Source organism: Mastigoproctus giganteus, chromosome 12 (genome assembly GCF_048544385.1).
Source record: "Mastigoproctus giganteus isolate SK-2022 chromosome 12, ASM4854438v1, whole genome shotgun sequence".
NCBI lineage: Eukaryota > Metazoa > Arthropoda > Arachnida > Uropygi > Thelyphonidae > Mastigoproctus > Mastigoproctus giganteus.
Genome location: NC_143586.1, coordinates 110,269,658 through 110,291,397, shown reverse-complemented (window position 1 = coordinate 110,291,397; position 21,740 = coordinate 110,269,658). Strand labels below are relative to the sequence as shown.

General features: G+C 38.5%; 1 protein-coding gene across 1 annotated transcript in view; it reads right to left on the bottom strand.

Annotated features, from left to right (window-relative positions):
• LOC150077337 (HORMA domain-containing protein 1-like) overlaps positions 1–21,740 on the bottom strand; it is a 578,215-nt gene that overhangs the window by 277,725 nt on the left and 278,750 nt on the right. The window contains exon 9 of the mRNA XM_090385860.1: positions 8,381–8,495. Within this exon, the coding sequence (XP_090241986.1) occupies positions 8,381–8,495 (115 nt within the window). The remainder of the gene's footprint in view (positions 1–8,380; positions 8,496–21,740) is intronic.

Sequence of the window (21,740 nt, the reverse complement as noted above, 5' to 3'; positions counted from 1 at the left end):
CTGCTTCTATTGGAATGAGCAGCAGCAGCCTGGAAAACAAGATGCAGGGTATTTCAGAGACTGCTGGGAGTCATTGCGGTACAAGTAAACACATGGGTTGTGTTAGGATAGCTAAGAAAAAGAACAGGCGCATGTATACTTGTGTTTACACCAATGCTAGGAGTTTGGAAAATAAATTTGATGAATTTGAGGTATTGCTCGAAACATCAAAGACAGATATTGTTGGGATATCAGAGATGTGGTGTCACACAAATGAAAGGAATGCAGAACTGTAATTTGGGAGTACAATGTGTACAGGAAGGATAGACAGGATAGGAAGGGAGGAGGGGTTATACTATTAGTTAAGAAACACATAAAATCCAAGGAAGTGAAGCCAGTCAACATCGCTGGACAGCGTAGTGTCGAGTCAGTTTGGTGTGACAGAAGCATTGGGAGATCAAAATTGAGAGTTGGAGTGTGTTATAGGCCTAATGCCTCTAATGAGTATAATAAGAAACTGTACAGGGAAACAGAGTGAGCAAGTAAATCAGAGTCTTATAATGGGGATTTTAATTTCCCAGATATTGACTGGAATTTGTGGGTTGGTCACTCACAAACTAGCAAGGCTTTTGTGGATTTATTGGATAATTGTTTTCTACATCAGAATGTTCGGGAGGCAACTAGAAGTAGTAATACTTTTGATCTGATTATCAGTAGTGATTCTTCATGTATTAGGAATCTGCAGATAAAGGAACCACTAGGTGGCAGTGATAACAGCGTGCTGAAGTGGGATTTACTCAAAGAGGTAACTACCAGCAGGGGTAAAGGAAAGGGTTTTTGCTTTTACAAAGGTGACAATGGTGGTTTCAGACAGTACAAAGTATTTAAATTCTATATGGTGGGACCAACTGATGATGTTACCAACAACAAATTCAAAATGGTAAGCATTCAAGAATTTATCTTGGAAGCTACTAGGCTTTACATACCAACTAAGAAATATTGTTCAAGGTTTAGGCCTAAATGGATGTCACATGAACTAATGAGACATATAGGAGAGAAGAAAAATGCATGTGATACATATAAATTAATGGGTGACATGGAAGCCTATGGTAGATATAAGTTGGTCTGTAACCAAGTCACAAAGGAGATTAGGCAGGCAAAGGCAGATTATGAGAAATCCTTGGCAAAGGATGCAAAGAAAAACAGAAAACAGTTCTTTACCTATGTAAACTCTAGGAGGAAAGGGATGAATCAGATTGGTCCACGATATCGATTGTTCAACTGTTGATGATCCTGCTCAGGTAACTAACAGACTAAATGAATATTTTGCATCGACATTCACACATGAGGAGTTATTTAGCGAGGAGAATGCCAGAGGTGTATTCAACTCTGGCAGTAAGCTAGATAATCTTGTAATAACTGAGAGTAAAGTGGAGGAGAAATTGTTGAAGATAAACACAAGAAAGGCACCTGGGGTGGATGGGATCTATCCAGTTATATTAAAGGAGGCAGCAAAGGAAGTAAGCAAACCCTTAGCCATAATTATGAGAGCTTTCTTGGACTTAGGGGAGGTACCCATAGACTGGAGATGTGCAAATGTGACCCCAATTCACAAAGGAGGATCAAAGGCTGACAAAAGTAATTATAGACCTGTGAGTTTAACTTCTGTTCCAGGAAAATTAATGGAATCACTGGTTAAAGAAGCACTGCAGGATCATCTAGACAAGACTTCAATTATAGGTCACAGGCACATTTGATTGGATACTATGATGCAGTCACAAAAGAACTGGATGCAGGGAATAACCTTTTCAGGGAGGGGAATGCCAGAAGTGAATTAAACTCTGGCAGTGAGCTAGATGATTTTGTAATAACTGAGAGGAAAGTGGAGAAGAAATTGTTGAGGATAAACATAAAAAAGGAACCCGTGGTGGATGGGATCTATCCAGTTATATTAAAGGAGGCAGCAAAGGAAGTAAGCAAACCCTTAGCCATAATTATGAGAGTTTCTTTGGACTCGTGGGAGGTACCCATGGACTGGAGATGTGCAAATGTGACCCCAATTCACAAAGGAGGATCAAAGGGCAACACAAGTAATTACAGACCTCTGTGTTTAACTTCTGTTCCAGGAAAATTAATGGAGGCACTGGTTAAAGAAGCACTACAGGTTCATCTAGACAAAACTTCAGTTATAGTTCGGCACAGCATGGGTTTGTTGGGAAAGTCTTGCCTGACCAATTTAATTTGATACTATGATGTGGTCACAAAGGAACTGGATGCAGGGAATAACTCTGATATCATATATTTGGATCTTATAAAGGCTTTTGATACTGCTGCACATGGAATACTGCTGAACAAACTGGAGCAGTGTGGCATTGGAGACAAATTGCTGCTATGGATAAAGGGATGGTTGAGTAGGAGAAGACAGAGTGGTAATCAATGGACACTGCTCATCGTGGACTAATTTTATTAGTAGAGTCACTCAGGGTTCAGTGTTGGGTCCATTGTTGTTTTCTGTATTTATAAATAATATTGATGGTATATCAAGCTTAATGTCCAAGTTTGCCGACGATACGAAGGGTTGTTAAGGACACTAATGATGCTGCTGCAACTGGATCTAGAAAAGTTGAGCAGATGGCTGAGAGGTGGCAAATGAAGTTTATCATTGACAAATATAAAGTACTACATATGGGAAGCAGTAACCCCAAAGCAACGTATCAACTCTGTGTTTCGTTCTCTACACTGACAATTCTAGAGAACGAAAAGGACCTGGGGATAATTGTGCAGGCAGATATGAAGTTTTCTGAGCAGTGCAGATGGTCTGCAAGAGTAGCTCATGGTGTCTTGTCAGTGATAAAATGGAATTTTTCTAGCATGGATAAGGAGGTGATTATCCCCTTGTATAAGGCAATGGTCAGGCCACACCTTGAGTACTGTAATCAGGTCTGGAGGCCTCATTTTAAAAAGAATGTAGAGCTGTTGGAAGGAGTACAAAGAAGGGCAAGAAGATTAGTGAATGGAACAAAGGTTTGCTCTTAAGAAGAAAGGCTTAAGTTTTGCAAATTACAGTGTCTGGAGACTAGGCACGTGGGTGATGAACCGATTGAGGTGTATAAAGCCTTGAATGGTTTGAGCATGCTCAATGCTGATAGGATTCTTCCTCTAGCTTAGAATAACCACCTGAGAGGGCATAAATTAAAATTGAGGAAAGACAGTTGTAGGATAGATGTGCGAAATTTGCCTTTGGCCAATGAGTGGCTGATTGCTGGAACAAACGTCCATCTGTCATTGTTGAAGTTGACAGCTTAAATAGATTCAAGGCAGAACTAGACAAATATTTGGATGGGTGATATTAGATTTTTTTTTTTTTTTCTGGCTGATGCTATATAAGCTTGCTTTCTTGCATCATGTGCCCTTGCTAACGCTAATGCTAAATGTGAAATGTGAAATTCCTAGGTGATGCACTTTCTTTGAACACCAGTGTACATAATCTAAAATTTAACAAATTAAAATGAAAAAAAATAATAATAAAATAAATAAAAATAAATATAAATATAAAAATAAGTAATGAAATATCAATAGCAGCAAATATGCATATTACATACACCAAATGTTACGTAAAATAAACTAAAATAAAATATATGCCAGTAGCATGGCAAACCAGCAGAGCGAAATAATAAACTAAACCAAAGAAACAATACAAAAGAAAAATTGGGGGAAGTGGTCAACAAGAGGGTACTATAGAAGGAATGCTGCTAATATAATTTAGAATTTGAAAGACAATTAATTAAAATTTAATTGCGTCCACATGGTGGCACCAGATCTGAATTGCGTGAAATATCACAAAGAATGGAGATGTAAACTACCTACAATATGGGACCAAATGAACTAAAAATAAAAATAAAACAGACTACCATTATGCCCCATCTCAACAGAGGACCACAAGGCCAATAACTGTCAGGGAATCACTGCAATTTGAAAGTTAGACAAATCCATGCAGTGGCAAAATGATCCAAAGATAGAGACAGCAATTCAATGCACCAGATTTGAATAATAGTGGCCCTTACAGTTGTTTTGTCAGTGGTATGGTTTTGCCATGTGAATGCTTGGCTTTATCTTATTATTTTTCACTGCATAAGGACCACCGTTATCAAATCCATTGCACTGCCATCTTATTCTTTGGATCGTTTCGCTTCTGCATGGGTTTGTCTAACGTTCGAAATGTAGTCATTCCCTAACTATTATTGGCCTTGTGGTCCTCTGTTGAGATGGGGCATAATGGTTAGTCTATTTTATTTTTATTTTTAGTTCATCTAGTCCTGTATTGTAGGTAGTTTATGTCTTCATTCTTTGTGATATTTCACCCAATTTGGACCTGGTGTCATCAAGGGGCACCATTAAAAATTTTAATTAACTGGCTTTCAAATTCTAAATTATATTAGGAGTGTTCCTTCTACAGTACAGTCAGTTCTGCTATAACGTGCATTTTCAAAATGCAAATTTGCTCCAATGCAACTGATATATTAGGGAACAATGTAAGTATAACACAATTTTCATGTTGACTCATGCACGACTTCATCTGAGTAACACCAGGTGAATGCAAAACTCGGCACCAAGCTGAACATAGCAACCTGCGCAGCAAATGTGTGAGAGCTATATTTCTCATTTACTGTTGTCATTCACTGTATTCACGAGATAACAGGTGATATTGTAGGCTGACTCATGTTTCCAGGAGCTCACATTTTTCAGTTTGAACAGAAATTTCGTGAGGCGTGATAGCGTAAGCAGAGGAGTACATTTCTGGAGGTCACTACTATAAAAAAATAAAAACAATTTGCAGTTCCTGGTTTATTCGGCTTTTCTGTTAGGGCAATCTAATTATAAACGGGTAGTAAACTCAATCTTATTGCATTTGCGATAATACCGATAGCTGCAATTGTGTACATTTTTATGTAATTGTGATGAAATATTTTTCTCCTTAGCATTAGCATTAGTAGAGGCATTTGATGCAAGAAAGCAAGCTTATGCAGCATCAGCCAAAAAAAAATAAAGTAAAATAAATAAATAAAAAATAACCACTTCCACTTCACCCCTCTGTTCGTTCGAAATACCTGTCCAGCTGAGCCTTAAACTTATTTAGGCTATCAACTTCCACGACAAGGGATGGAAGTCTGTTCCACCTACCAACTACCCGCTGGTTAAAGGCAAATTTCCGCACATCTATCCTACATCTGTCTTTCCTCAATTTGAATTTATGCCCTCTCAGGTGATTATTCTGAGCAAGAGGAAGAATCCCATCAGCATTGAGCATGCTCAAACCATTCAAAGCTTTGTACACTTCTATCAGATCACCTCGCTGGTGCCTAGTCTCCAGACCCTCTAATTCGCAAAACTTAAGCCTTTCTTCGTAAGAGCACCCCTTTGTTCCATTCACTAATCTTGTTGTCCTTCTCTGTACTCGTTCCAGCAGCTCTACATCCTTCTTGAAATGAGGCCTTCAGGCCTGTATACAGTACTCTAAGTGTGGCCTGACCATTGCTTTATACAAGGGAATAATCACCTCCTTATCCCTGCTAGAAAAATTTCTATATATCATTGACAATACACCATGAGCTACTTTTGCAGCCCGTCTGCACTGCTCAGAGAACTTCATATCTGCCTGCACAACCACCCCAGGTCCCTTTCATTCTCTACCACTGTCAGTGTAGTGCCACAGAGTTGATACGTTGCTCTGGGGTTGCTGTTTCCCATATGTAGTTCTTTACATTTGTCGATGTTAAACTTCATTTGCCACCTCTCCGCCCATCTGCTCAACCTTTCCAGACACTGTTGCAGCAGCATAGTGTCAGTAGTGTCCTTGACAACCCTGCTAACCTTCGTATCGTCTGCAAACTTGAACATTAAGCTTAATATACCATCATCAATGTCATTTATAAATACAGAGAACAATAAAGGACCCAATACTGAACCCTGAGGGACTCCACTAATAACATTAGTCCACGATGAGCAGTGTCCATTGATTACCACTCTCTGTCTTCTCCCCCTCAACCACCCCTTTATCCATAGCAGCAATTTGCCTCCAATGCCACACTGCTCCAATTTGTGCAGCAGTCTTCCATGTGCAACAGTATCAAAACCTTTCTAAGATCCAAGTATATAATATCAAAGTTATTCCCTGCATCCAGTTCTTTTGTGACTGCATCATAGTATCCAATCAAATTGGTCAGGCAAGACTTCCCCTTAACAAAACCATGCTGTGTCCGAGCTATAACTGAAATCTTGTCTAGATGATCCTGCAGTGCTTCTTTAACCAGTGCCTCCATTAATTTTCCGGGAACAGAAGTTAAACTCACAGGTCTATAATTACTTGTGTCAGCCTTTGATCCTCCCTTGGCATTGAATTGGGGTCACATTTGCACATCTCCAGTCCATGGGTACCTCTCCTGAGTCCAAGGAAGCTCTCATAATTATGGCTAAGGGTTTGCTTACTTCCTTTGCTGCCTCCTTTAATATAACTGGATAGATCCCATCCACCCCAGGTGCCTTTCTTGTGTTTATCTTCAACAATTTCTCCTCCACTTTACTCTCAGTTATTACAAGATTTTCTAGGTTACTGATAGAGGTGAATACACCTCTGGCATTCCCCTCGCTGAATAACTCCTCATGTGTGAATGTCGATGCAAAATATTAATTTAATTTGTTAGCTACCTGAGCAGGGTCATCAACAGTTGACCCATCGATATCAAGTGGACCAATCTGATTCATCCCCTTCCTTCTAGAGTTTACATAAGTAAAGAACTCTTTGCTGTTTTTCTTCGCATCCCTTGCCAAGGATCTCTCGTAATCTGCCTTCGACTGCCTAACCTCCTTTGAAACTTGGTTACAGATCAACTTGTATCTATCATAGGCTTCTGTGTCACGTGTTAATTTGTATGTATCCCATGCATTTTTCTTCTCTGCCATATGCCTCCTTCCATCATGAAATCTTCAATCATATAAAAAACATAAATAAATTTTCAGAATCTTCTCTTAATTCTATTTTTTAAGCTTCATAAACTTGTCTCAGTTGTGCAATTTGTGTGTCCTATGTTCCGTCGTTATTGACTGTGTATCTTTTTTACTGTTTTAAATTTTACAATCCAAAAAAAAAAAAAAAGCGTCAGTGAATTGAAATATCAATCAAGAAAACTTCATATCTTGTCAAGGTAAAGTTATATATATTTATTTATTAGAAATTTAAGATGTTAAACTTGTGTTAGTAATTTTAGTGGGTTTCTAAGTTTTTTTTAGTGTTCTACTTACCAGACTAAACATTTTTTTGAGTGCTCTTCGCCATAAGCCCTGTTGTTTTTAATGCGCAAAATACCATAATGTGGAGATTTTTAGGAACACATGTGCCATGTTATAGCAGAACTGACTGTACCCTCTTCTTGATAATCCCCTCCCCCCATATTTCTTTTGTTGTAGGAGTGCTGACCTGTCATGTGTAATTACAATGGAAAAAATTGAGAACGCCTGCAAGGTAAAAGTAGATTACCTGAAATTAAGATTAACATAAAAATAATAATGATAACAAAAATGGTGGTACCTAATTCAGTGGGTCCTAGGACTTTAACTACCCCTTCATAGGGTCAGCAGCCAAAACCGCAGGAGCCACCACAATAATCAGGGTCTCTGTTTCTGTTATGATGCATACGTATGAAACATGTCCAACAGAGACCAAAAGGAATAAAATTCAAACATAAATAAAAATAAATAAAGTAAAGTTAAAAAGCTAAAAAAATGCCAATTAAATCCTGTTAAAGGAAAATTGAATAAAATTTAAACAACACACACACACACACACACACACACACACACACACACACACACACACACACACACACACACACACACACACACACACTTGCATGGTCCTCGTGTCAGGTATCTTTGCTACCAGGAGACCCTGAACATAAAAATTTTCAAGGTTATCCAGAGCTATTTTCATCCAGTAAGTCTTCTTTTTCCATACAACAATTTTTTTTCCCTCCTCCAGATTGAACTCCATCTTTCACAATCAAATAAGTTTTATCTGAGACAGCAGAAATACATTTAGGCTTAAAAATAACATTGCATTTCTCAACTACAAAAATATGAAGACATAGGGAAGTAACAAATTTAGGACATAACCTCTGGGATACTATACAAATATCAATATTACTACTGAAAAGAGATTTCATTCTCGTAAAATGATCATTAGAATTAATAATAAAAATGAATTCACTATATTTATTCAAGTATGAAAACAGCTCCCAGACAATGAGCAAAATGAAACAAGCAATCATGCTTATTCATTGAAAAATTTTGTAATGCTCTGCAAAATAATTATCTTTTCTATTTCTATCACATAAAAGTAACTTACACATGAAAAGGAGTTGCTACATCTCCCAGTTTAATGCTAATAGGATCCTCCTTGAAAAAGAATGTTTCTGCCTCTGCAGGTTTAAATCCTCGTGGTTCATAATCAGCAGGAGTTACTAGAATGGATAATGATATAACTATACTCATTTACAATGAAGCAATACACACATACAATAATAAAAAAAAACTGTAACATAATCTTTTAAAAATATTTAACTGGTTAATGGTTGCAACCATATATATAGTGTGGGGAAAAATTTAATTTAAATAGTGACTTATCTATTATAGTGATGTCAATATCAATATTCTTTCATTACTGTTTTTACTTCATCTGCAGCTTCATCTGAAGCTACATCAATAATTATGCTACAACAAGAGAAGTATGGCCACAGAAAAACTAAATAAGAAGCATATTCTTATTTTTAATGCACTCTACTATTAGTATACCCGATCGTGTCAGTTGTTTTCATGCCATAAGCATGCCACATTTCCGATTAAAAGCAAAAAAAATGCTCAAATTGTATGACAATTCAATTTTCATATGAATTGTCATCATAAAATATATATATATATATATATATACAGGTAACCCTCTTTTAACATGATAGTTAGGTTCCTATAAAATGTTGTGTTGTGCGAAACCGTGTTATACGAGACTAAGAAAAAGTACAAAAAGGGGAGTTACGCTCCAAAAGCTAACAAAAATAAACTATTTCGTTAACAAAACTAACAAAAATACACCATTCTAGATATCGTGTATCTTCTACTCACTTCAAAAAATCAGTAATCTGGGTTTGTTTGCTTTTTCTTGATAAATCTTTGTGAATTTCATCGTATAGAACTAAGCATTTTTGAAGCTCCCTTTTGAACTTTGGGCTCCTTTCATTCAAGAATCTGCATTCAAAAAATAAGATTCTAATTGCTCAGCTAACTTTATGCCTTCCCGTATGTTTTTAGTGTAAAATTTGAAGTTTAGAATTTTCATCTAGGCCTCGGAATTTATTTGGTTTTACCTCTGATGCCATTTCCACAAAATTCACCAGCCTCTTTTTCTACCAGTAATTCTTGAACGTTTTCAGTATTCATATCTTTTTTTAAATTTTTTTAGGTGCATAGACAACTAAGGCCATGTTACTCTGTGTATATTGTCTATAAATTGCATGTGTGCTGAGGTCGATTTTCTATTTTGCTGGACGAAAAACCCGAGATTCCAGGAGAAGAAACCATGCTACCCTCGCCTGAGCCTGACTCAGTCACGTTGTGAAAAAGACCCATAAAAATTCCTCCCATCATTGATAGGATTCAAACTCAGGTCTTTTCCACCCGGTGTGGGGAAGAGGGTGATTCTATCAACTGTGCTACCCACAAAGGCTTCAGTAGTCATATCATCAAAACCTTCCCTTCCTACCACCGTAGCAAGTTATGCTATCACACCGATTCTATTTTCTGCCACTTGACCATATTTCCTGAATGAGCTGACTCTGGCCATACATTTTTCCGCATGCATTTAATGTTGATGGTTTTACTTCTTTCAGCAATAAAGCTATGATTCTGATCCAGTCCGCAATTGAGAAATGTTTCCATGCTTCAATAGATTCGAAATCATTTTTTTCCAAAATCCATTGTAATGATTTTTTGATGTAATGAGTTTTAAAGGTAGATATAATGCCTTGATCTTATGGCTGAATGAAAGAAGTTGCATTAACCTAATACAACTGTGGTGGTAGGAACATAACTTCAAAGTTCGGATGGCCTGGTGTGCTATCCAATAGTAGTAAAATTTTGAAATCTAGATTTTTCCACAGTTCAATATCACAGAACGTAACACTGGGATTTCCCAACAAAATAAAATTCAGGGATTTCTCAATATATATATATATATATATATATATATTTTTTTTTTTTTTTTTTTTTGACTAGCGAGTCAACAGCGAGGATTCGAAAAGAGTGGAAAATGTTGAAAAATTACATCCAACATAATAGTAGGGTTTCCCCTGCACAAAAGCTCAAAAATACTCTATTATGCGAGGTGTACCGAAATTCTGTAACTGTGTTAGAGCGAAACGGTGTTACATAAGTACCGTGTTGTGCGAGGATTGCCACAATTATCAATCGTATTAGAGTGAAACCGTGTTGTAGAAGTACTGTGTTATACGGGGTTGCCTGTATATATATATATATATACAGTAGACTCTCGATTTTCTGGGATAGATGGTAAAATAAAAATCCCAGATAATCGATTTCCCATTAATCCAAAAATACAGTAAGTCCCCGACATACGTTCCAGGACTCCTTACGTAAGTCGAGTTTTACGTAACTAGGGAATGACTAATAAAATACTGCTCCTATATCCGTGATATGACAAAATTACAAAAACCACATAATATCCTCAGAAGAATGAAGAAAAATAGCTATATATTTTTCGATTTGTTAGTTATATATTTTTTATATATTAGTTATATTTATATAGAAAAATAGTTATATATTTTTAATTAGTTCAATTAAAAACTTTATCTGGAGAGAGCAGTGAAGTTGTTGGAGTGGCACGTATAAAAAGAAAACATTAATTTAAAGGAAGAAATTGTACAGTAAAAACTGATATGTGTTTCGTAGCCTTGGTTATCATAGTTGACTTCATTGATGCTGATCTCTTCACTGCTTCTCATATTCTGTCTTTTTCCTTTATTATTGTGTTCACTGTTGACACTGACAAATCTAAATTCCGCATGATATTTGTTCATGTTTGACCATTTTCAAACATCCTTATTTTAATTTTCTGATCCGAATCGATCGCTTTCCTTTTTTTTTTTTTTTTGATAGATTTACTAGTACCGCTGTCACCATGATAACGGTCAAAATTAAATTTTATGTAAAGAATTTCACAGGGTTAAGTCGAAAACTCACGTCACCCCATGTGAGCTCACATTTTACTAAAATACCTTTCTGGAAGTCACTACCATAAAACAACAAAATAAAAACAATTCGCGCATTCCGGGTTATTGGGCTTTTCTGTTCGTTATTTGTTGTTCGTTTTTTTTTTTTTAGGAGCATTAGCAACTAAGGCCATATTGCTCCGGGGATATGCGGTGGTCATTCCCTGACCTTTCCGCATCCTCCGTATTTGGTAGTTACGGGCTTGAACCCTGGTCTAATCAAGAAGCGGGTGCTATGCACTGCTGCTCCTGTCCACCTGGCTATGGAGACGCCTTTCTGTTCGTGCATCTAATTATAAATGGGTAGTAAACTCGATCGTATTACATTTGCGATAATACCGATAGCTGGAATTCTGTGGGATTTTTCGTTTTATGGTAAAATTTGTGTCCCCCTCACTGAAATCTTCAGCCATATAAAAAAAAAACCTAAATAAATTTTAAAGATCTTCTCTTCATTCCTATTTTTAAGCTTGTGACTCCATATCCCGCTTGTGCCATTTGTGTGTGCCGTGATTGTCTTCACTGATTGCTTATTATTATTATTATTCTGTTTTAAATTTTACAATCCTAAAAAATAAAAAAAATTGAGTGAAAAAAATTAAAGCAAGTTCAAAGTTACTTAAGTCAGGGACTTACTACAGTACAGTACAGTACATCCAATAATGTTCAGCAACCTACGTCAAAAAATATGGCAATAGATAAAAAAGTTACCACGCATTACTCACGTGTCCAATACAATGCTTCCTTTTATTTTTTTTTTTATGTCGATTTTAAATCTAATAGCTTTCCTTTATTTTTTACAATGTCGCGTATGGTTTGGTCACCAAGTTTATAATGAAAACAGATGCACCGTTTTCAAACTTTTGAATAATTTCAAATTTTTGTTTAATTGAAAGCGCAACTCATTTGCGTTTACCCAGAATTTTCGTGATTTCTGAACAAAAAAAATTTTTTTGTTATCCCTGACAAATAACAAAACAAAATTTTTCTCTTTGTGGTGCAACGAAACAGAACAATCGAAGCGATGCACTAAAACAAACTAAACATTTCTTCTCTTTTTTTTTTTTTTTTTTTTTTTTTTGAGCGTTGGGTGTGAAGACAGTGGGGAGTTGAAGACGGTGCATCCGTTATAATGTTGGTGACCAAACCATACACATCATTGTAAAAAATCTCCCAATGACGACTTTATAACGCCCTGCTTGCCGCTTATTTATGACTTGCAAAACATCTGTTTATACCTATTCTAGTTATTACTTGAATTTTATTAATTTCTGGTTGATTTTTTTTAAATTTTTTATTTGGAGTCTTGAAGTGTCCCGGTTAAACCGATCCTGGTAAATTGAGAGTCTGCTGTATATATATATTATGGCTACTGAATTATATACATGCATATGCATGTATATAATTCAGGCCAGTACGTTTCAAGTATATTAAGGGTTCTTTTTTTTTTTATGAAAATCCCAAACTGCTTCTTAAAGAGAGGAGGGTGCTGTGGTCGAAGTAGTGAACAGACATGTCTACATGGAGCTGCACTTGATTGTTGATGGCAGACAGGGATTGTAGATAACTTTCTTTGATTTTGGATCAATACTAGGATTTTTATCATGGATTTTTTCAATTTTAGGGTACATGCAAATAGAGGTATGCGATATATTCCAGGTAAGAGTTTTGTTTACTATGGTTTTCACCTATTTTTGTGCTTTTGTGAGTATTTTTCTGCAGTGCAATCATTACAGCACTAGTGATCTCACTGTTACTGTTGTTGACTTGCTTGCACCTCAAGAACACAAGAGTTTTGAGTATATTACAAATAAAACTAGCTGCATTAAGCATGTTTTTGATGGGGAATCTGATTACAATGATAGTTATAACTTATTTTCAGAACCTGGGTTAGTTTTCTTTGTTCATAGCGGTTTTCCCACCAAAGCTGGGAAATTACTGTTGGGCAGTCTTAGAGCAAAGGGTGATAGAACTGAAAACAGAAAAGAGTGCTGAGATCTAGGATAGACAATGTAACTGAGGAGAGAAATAACTACAACGAAATGAACACCCTAAGTTATGCCCAGGTAGCAAGGGCAAGTAAAACAAAAAATACCCAAACTAAGCAACCTAACAAACCTAAGGAAATACCCCAGGACTAAGGAAACAAATATAGTGATATTAAAAGCAAAACCAGACAGTGACTACAAGACTAGTGAGGCAGTCAGAGAAGCTGTTGTGAAGCCCCATCTAAAGGAGATCAGAATAAGCAGTATGAAGAAGGTGAGAGAAAACTGGGTGCTACTGGAAGCAGCAAACAAAGATTTGAAAAAGGTAGAAACTAACCCCAAAATCCTAAAACTTGGTTTAAAATTAGAGAAACCAAAGGGAAAGAACCCACATATTCCACTATTTGATTTCATACAATATATACCTGAGAAGGAATTAACAGATATATATTATAAAAATGGTAATCCTCCAGTTTAGTGTCATGCATCACAGTCAGCTACAATCTGTCTTGAATTGTATTCTGATGGAGCAGTTCTGACTTGGCACAGAACCTGAATTCTGATGGAGCATGCACGGCACTTGCTGAATTAAAAATAATGAAAATAAGATCTTTCAGTAATTGTTTATATGTTTTTAATCTGTTTTCCGAAAGAACTTAAAATCATTTTCTACATTTTCAGAAAGAATAATAAAATCTAAGAACTTTCAGTAATTGTTGTATACTTTTAAAGTGTTTAACATATCCCGGCCAGATCGCAAGTTACTATCAGCTCCGACTGAGCATCATGATGCTCACTGTATCTGCCAGTCTGCACTGGGAATTGTCACGGAGCATGCATGACACTCACTGTATCTACTGGTCTATATACTGGCAATTTACTACTTACTTGCAGTAATTTTTTTTTTTCTCTTATCTGTATTCTGGGAAAATAGCTATTTCAACGCATTTTCAGAAAGGATAAAAAACAATTTCTTGCCTATACAAGAATTTGATTATAAAAGTAGATCATTATAAAAACAATAATGGAAATATGTAATTATTATTAATTTTAATCAATTATAACACTGACATTTTGTACTACATAAAAATAATATGAATATATTTTGTGATTATTTGTATATATTTGCATGCACTGATGAGCCAAAACAACATGACCATCTACCTAATACGATGTTGGTCCTCCACGTGCAGCTAAAACAGCTCGTACATGGATGCTACAAGATTTCTAAACGTGTCTTTGGGTATATGGTACCAACATGTAACCAGCAGATCCTTTAATTCCTGTAAGGTCTGTGGTTGAGACGCCACGGATCAGAGGTGCTGTTCCAACACAAACCACAGATGCTCGATGGGATTGATGTCTGAGGAATCTGGAGGCCAGGGCAATACCTGGAAGTCTTCCTCATGTTATGCGAACCAGTCTCGAACAATCTGGGTGGTGTGGCATGGCTCATTATCCTGCTGAAAGACAGCACTGCCAGAGGGGATACCGTTGCCATGAAAGGGTGTGGGCGCCTCCGTAGCCAGGTGGGCAGGAGCAGCAGTGCGTAGCACACACACTTCTTGATTAGACCAGGGTTTGAGCCCATTACCACCAAATACGGAGGATGCGGAAAGGTCAAGGAATGACCACCGCATATCCCCGGAGCAATATGGCCTTAGTTGCTAATGCTCCTAAAAACCAAATAACAAACACACAACAAATGATAGGGTGTACCTGGTCAGCAATGTTTAGGCAGGTGGTAGACATCAGAGTGCCTGGCACATGAATCACTGGACCCAGGGTATCCCAGAAGAACATTGCCCAAAGCATGACACTGCTGCCATCGGCTTCTTTTTGTCCCATGGTGCATCCAGGCAACATCATTTCCTCGGGCAAACGACGCACATGTACCAGTGGTTCACACGGAAATGTGATTCATTGGACCAGACAATCTTCTTCCAATCACTCATGGTCCAGTTTCGATGCTCATGTGCCCATTGTAGGCACTGCCGCTGGTGAACCATGGTTAGCATGGGCACTCGGAGCAGCCTGCAGCTATGCAGCCTCATTTTCAGCAGGTTTCGATGTACTGTGTGTTGTGACACATTACTCCCATCACCAGCATTCCAATTACTGCGCCACAGTTGCCCTTCTGTTGCCACGTACCATCTGGGAGAACTTTTACTCACCTCGAGCATCGATGAACCGTGGTCATCAAACACCTTGCCAGTGGTTCATGGGTTCCCCCTTCTCAGACCACTTTCAGTAGGTACTAACTACGGCTGACCATGAGCATCCCATCAGCTGTGCCATTTCAGATATGCTCTGACCCAGTTGTGTGGCCATTACAATTTGGCCTTTGTCAAACATGCTTAAGTTCACTGCCTTTCCCATCTGAAGAACAAGGGTAACACTGATTAACGGAGCTCAGTATCAGGTGTTTTTTATCAGGCTCAGGCTCAGGCTCAGTACCTGAGGCAAGAATGAAAAATTGCATTCTCCCCTAAAATATTAAAAATATATATTTTAATTAAAAAATATGACTTATTTAAAATACATTTCTGGTACACAAAAATGATTTTCATCTTGCAAAGGTGATAAATGGATTAGAATAATCAAAACATAACATCTTTCTTTTGGCACCCCTTTCAGCTTTTAACCTGAAGCAAGAGCTTTGTTCGCCTCAGCTTCAGAACGGCTCTCTGCGCATCAGTACTCTTGTGATGAATACAGAACCTCTGTAAAAGCCAGAAAAGCGTTGGTGTTGTGTGTTGTATGTGTAGTTTTGTGTTGGGTTCTAATCTGGCTTCTTGGCCACAGAGCCCCTAGTGGGACTCGACGTTGCCTGCCACCACTGCTGGGAGGTGAACCAGGCTCTCCACAATACTCTGGCTGGCTGGCCGCTCTCCATCGGGGATCGTCTGAGCTTCCTGACGGAGAACAAAAAAAAAAAAAAAAGAAAGCATTAGTGACAGAGACGCATTTGGAAAGCTCTGGTGCAACAGCTGGGAAGAGGAGTAGCATATGCAGGAAGTGTTAGTGGAGAGGAAGGTTGAATCCCACATCCTAGAGGAGGGTGTCTGCAGAGGTTAATATAGAGAGAGACATTAACCTTTGCATACATCACACCTGTGGTGTCTGCAAAGGTAAATAAAGAGAGAGAGAGAGAGAGAAAAAAAATAAAAATACTGCGAGTACTTAGTACATTGCCAGTATATAGACCAGCAGATACATCATCATCATATTTACACTCATTGGAGCGTTTCCCGAGCAAAGGCTCAACAACGCAATTTAACTATTTACATCGACCTATTTGGCCTTCCAAGCCACAAGGACTCACCCTACTGCCTGGAAGTTTACCATCCCTAGCCCAGTGGAGGCAGGTCGCTACTACCCTTATAATTTGCACCATATTTAAACTCTCTAAGTGTATAGAATTCAGATTGCTTTGATCTTAACCACAATCTAGAAAACTATGTCAGTTTAGAAGTCAAAAGAAAATTTTTATACATCAATTTAGAGGTCAAAAGTACCATGTACATAATATACAAAATAAGCAATGACAAGCAGTTGCAATATAAAACTAACATCCGCAAGCATGCGGGAATAAAATGAACCTATCGGTTCAAGTAGTGCCTTGAGCACTACGAATAATATTTACATTTTTGAGATACACTATAAAAACTTTATATATACTTTCATTCTCAAAGAGCTTCTGCATCTCATGAGAAGAGGATACCCCTAACTGGCTAAGTAGCCTTTGCCTTGGTATGTCATATAATTGACATTGAAAAATTACATGCTGGCTATCCTCAATCTGCCCACAACGACAGCGATCACTGTCCGCTAGGCCCAGTTGATTAAGCCGCAACCGAAGTCCGTGTCCAGTGACAACCATTGCCTGAAAAACTCCAAGCTTAGGCCACCTACGTATCTGTTCTAACCTCGAGATGTCAGGCATCATCTCGTACGTGACTCTGTCCTTTGAGGACGTCGTCCAACGCTCTTGCCAGAGTCGATGGACTTTCAGCGAAATTCGCTTGCTCTCAACCTTCAAGTCGGGTCTGCCGTAAGTTCTTCCCACATCGGGGCAAGACCAGCAGATACAGTGAGAGTCGTGCATGCTCCATGACAATTCCCAGCACATAGACCAGCAGATACAGTGAGAGTCGTGCATGCTCCATGACAATTCCCAGCACATAGACCAGCAGATACAGTGAGTGTCACGAATGCTCAGTCAAGTCAGAGCTGATATTAACTTGTGATCTGGCCGTGATGCATTAAGCACATTAAAGGTAACAATTACTGAAAGTTCTTAGATTTATTTTAAATTATTTTTTTTGTTTAAATTCATTTAAATTTGTTTAAATTCTTATTAGATTTATTTTAAATTCTTTCTGAAAACAGATTAAAAGTATATAAAAAATTACTGAAAGATCTTATTTTTCATTATTTTTAATTCAGCGAGAGGCGCACATGCTCTGTCAGAATTAGGTTTAGTGACAAGTCAGATTGCTCCACGAGAATACAATTCACGACAAGCTGGAGCTGACCGTGATGCATGACACTAAACTGGATGATTACCATAAAAATTTCCAAGAAATAATGGACATAGAAGAGTTTGCTGAACAGTTCCAACTCAAAAGAGCTCCAAAATGCAGGAAAAATGGCCAGATAAATATCATAGTGGAGATTTCCCCAAAAATCTGGAGGCATCCACAAGGACAGCAAAGAATCTATGCTGGCTGGACCAGCCATAGATTTAGGGAGCACTTCCCTGTGATGTTATAACTGTCGTACATTTGGGCACACTGCCAAGGATTTCAGTCAGAACCGGTCTGTGGTCACTGTTCATTTGATGGGCATGACTATAAAAACTGTAGAAATAAAAATTAGCAGCCAAAATGTGCTAGCTGCAAACAGCATGGCTGACTGACCATGCACACAGCATCAGGGATGAAAAATACCCCTGCTATAAGAAAATGATAAAGCAAATATAATCTAGGACCAGCTATGGGTCAGATTGAAAATAGAAATGTGACTAGGCATTAAATCTCATCCAATTGAATGCAAGAATTGTTGTAGATCAGATCAAACTCGAACTAGAAGAAAATAATATAGATATCTTGGTACTCCCAGAACTCTACCCCTATATGTGTAGGGTTCAAGGATACCCAAGAGGCTATAAAATAATAGAATACACCCCAGGTGTCCTTCTGCAGCAATAGTGATCAAAAATACTGACCTTACAGTCACAAAGGTGGGTCACCTCTGCTGCCCAGTGGCAGTGTGTGCCCATATTACCAGTGCAGCAGGACAGTTTTATATTATATCTCTTTATGCAAGACCAGGTGAAGGCAAACCTTAATATAGATTACTTACAAGCAGTCATAAATTTGTTACTTACTACAAATATCATAATGTGTGCTGATGTCAACTGCTGGTCAGCCTTATGGCATAGCCATACAGAAGACAGAGCAGGCAGACACAATGGCCAATTATTATCAGATTTTATAGCCCCCTCACCCTTTCAAGTGTTAAATCAACCTAATAACTTACCAATTTTTAGCAGTACCATGTGGGAGAGTGACATTGATGTCACTCTTGCCATCAATTCAATAGCTTACAAAATTACAGACTGGTGTGTCCAGCCAGCTTGGACTACATTAGATCATTGAGCCATTACCTTCAAACTAAACAAGCAATTATAAATAAATTACCATCTTTGAAGGATATCAAAAGGTATAACCTTAAAAAGGCAAACTGGCAGATTTTCGCAGATACAGCAGCTGAGCTACGAAAACAGAAAAATGAGTGGTCTAGATTAGGCAACAACTGCAGCCTGGATGAGCAAACACTGACTATGACAAACATGTTAATAAAAACATCAAACCTGCCACTCCCATGGAAAAACTGAGGAAGCAAGCAGTCCCCTGGTGGTGCTCTGCACTGACTATACTCAGGAGAAGGGTACACCTGGCAAGGAGACATTTTCAAAGAGCCAGAACATCTTGAACACAAAATGAGGTGGAGACACTGAGAGATTCTTACAGAACTTTCAGAAATCAGTATATAGCCCTCATTAGAGATGAGAAAAAAGAATCCTGGAGGCAATTGGGTGGAACTACTGGAAACAAGGACCTTATGGGGAGTTGTCTATAGAATATTTTTTTTTTTTTTTGGTAGTTGTTGGCGCATCGGCTTCTGTGGCCATAATGCACCTCCCAAGGTTTTTGCAGTACTGTACTTTGATCCAAGCCTGAGGCGGGATTCGAACCTGCGACCTTTGTGTTGCCAGGCAGGCACTTTACCCACCCGGCTAGCCCAATCGGCTCTACAGAATAGTGACCAACAAGCTGCCATGAGGAGATGCCTTAGAAACTGCTGCCAAATCAGATGGAACCCCACCCTGTGTTGGGCAGATTCTGTAAATAACATCCTAGACATTCTGTAAATAACATTCAGACTGAAACTGGAGACTATTCCCCCACCCAGCTAGATATTATAAAAGAAAACACTGAATATGACAATGCCAATATTGAACCTCTATATATAGAAATAACACTATCTAAAACCAAAAACAATAAATGCCCAGGTTTTGACCTTTTAGAGATTGAGACTGGTGGAAATAGCACCAAACAAATTAATAGCGCTACATAATAACTGTATGAAAGAAAGTATATTCCCAAAAATATGGAAAAAAAAAAGCTGTGTTAAGATTAATTCTCAAAAACCCTGAGCCCCCTCCTCTACTGATCCCAAATCATATAGACCAATAGCCTTCTCCCTGTACTAGGAAAAATAGACAAAAGACTAATATATAGCAGGTTAGCTCAATACTACATAGAAGCAAAGTTTACATTCCAACCATAAGTATGGTTTTAAGCAGGGTAACTCTACAGATGATGCCATGCACCACCTACTGACAACAGTTAAAAACTCAGATGAGAAATATATGCTGGCACACTCTATTGACTTTGCTGGGGCATTTGACTTACTCTGGTTTCCTTAAGAGACTCCACCAGGCAAATTCCCTACAACACCTCTATAAGGTAATAAACAGCTACCTTACAGACAGAAGTGTCTCAGTACACACAAGGTGTCTCTCTCTCCCACCCCCTGCCGGGTGAGGGGGGGAAATTCTCCCCCTATTGCCTGGTGAGTTCCCCACTGCCAGCTACCATATCGCATCCCTGGAGCAGGATGGACAGTTTGACCTTCCTACTGTAACACTCACGTGGACCTAACAACCATCACAGACGGAGACATACTGTGCCCCGCTGACGACATGACATTTGGCGATCTGAACCGGGTACTCAAACCCAGTTCCCTTTAAAGCCCCATCCCCAGGCAGGAGGGGAGGAGACAGGTCTCTGTCACCACCCATCCCTGCCTCCCCCATGCTTTGCCTGGTGAGGCTCGTCCACACTGACCTCTTTGTGGATGCCTACTCTATCATCCCCATCCTTCTATCTGACCAAACCAAAAGAGTACACCCCTAATAATACCGCCAAATTCTAATCAATGTCTAAATTCAACCACTTTCTCGTAAACCTCTTTCGGCCTTTTCAAATTCTAGAGTTTATCCCCCTTTTTTTGTGTGTGTATATAATATATATATATATATATATATATATATATATATATATATATATATATATATAGTCCCCTTGCCACTGAAATCCTCAGGAATTAGGTGACAGGGCTTGCCAGAGCTTAAATAATCTACTGGGTGCCTGACCTGCCTCCTCATGGCAAAGTGTGGGCAACAGTGGGTTCCAACAGCTAAATGGTCAGAGAAACAGCAAAACATAACACTACACAACAAACCACTCCCCACACATTTTTTAAATCTCTGGCCTCCACATAGTTCTGTGTCACATGTACAAAGAATACAAAGCAGAGATGGGGAACCCCCTGGTGCCGTCAGAGAACTAACACACTTCATGCACAAGGTTCCAGGAATTGACCTGGAACCTTGTCAATTCCTGTAAATATAAGGCAATGGTCAGGCCACACCTAGAGTACTGTATACAGGCCTGGAGGCCTCATTTCAGGAAGGATGTAGAGCTGCTGGAACGAGTACAGAGAAGGGCAACTAGATTGGTGAATGGGACAAAGGGGTTCTCTTACGAAGAAAGGCTTAAGTTTTGCAAATTACAGTGTCTGGAAACTAGGCACCAGCGGGGTGATCTGATAGAGGTGTACAAAGCCTTGAATGGTTTGAGCATGCTCAATGCTGATGGGATTCTTCCTCTAGCTCAGAAAAATCACCTGAGAGGGCATAAATTCAAATTGAGGAAAGACAGATGTAGGATAGATGTGCGGAAATTTGCCTTTAGCCAGCGGGTGGTTGGTGGGTGGAACAGACTTCCATCCCTTGTCGTGGAAGTTGATAGCCTAAATAAGTTTAAGGCTCAGCTGGACAGGTATTTCGAACGAACAGAGGGGTGAA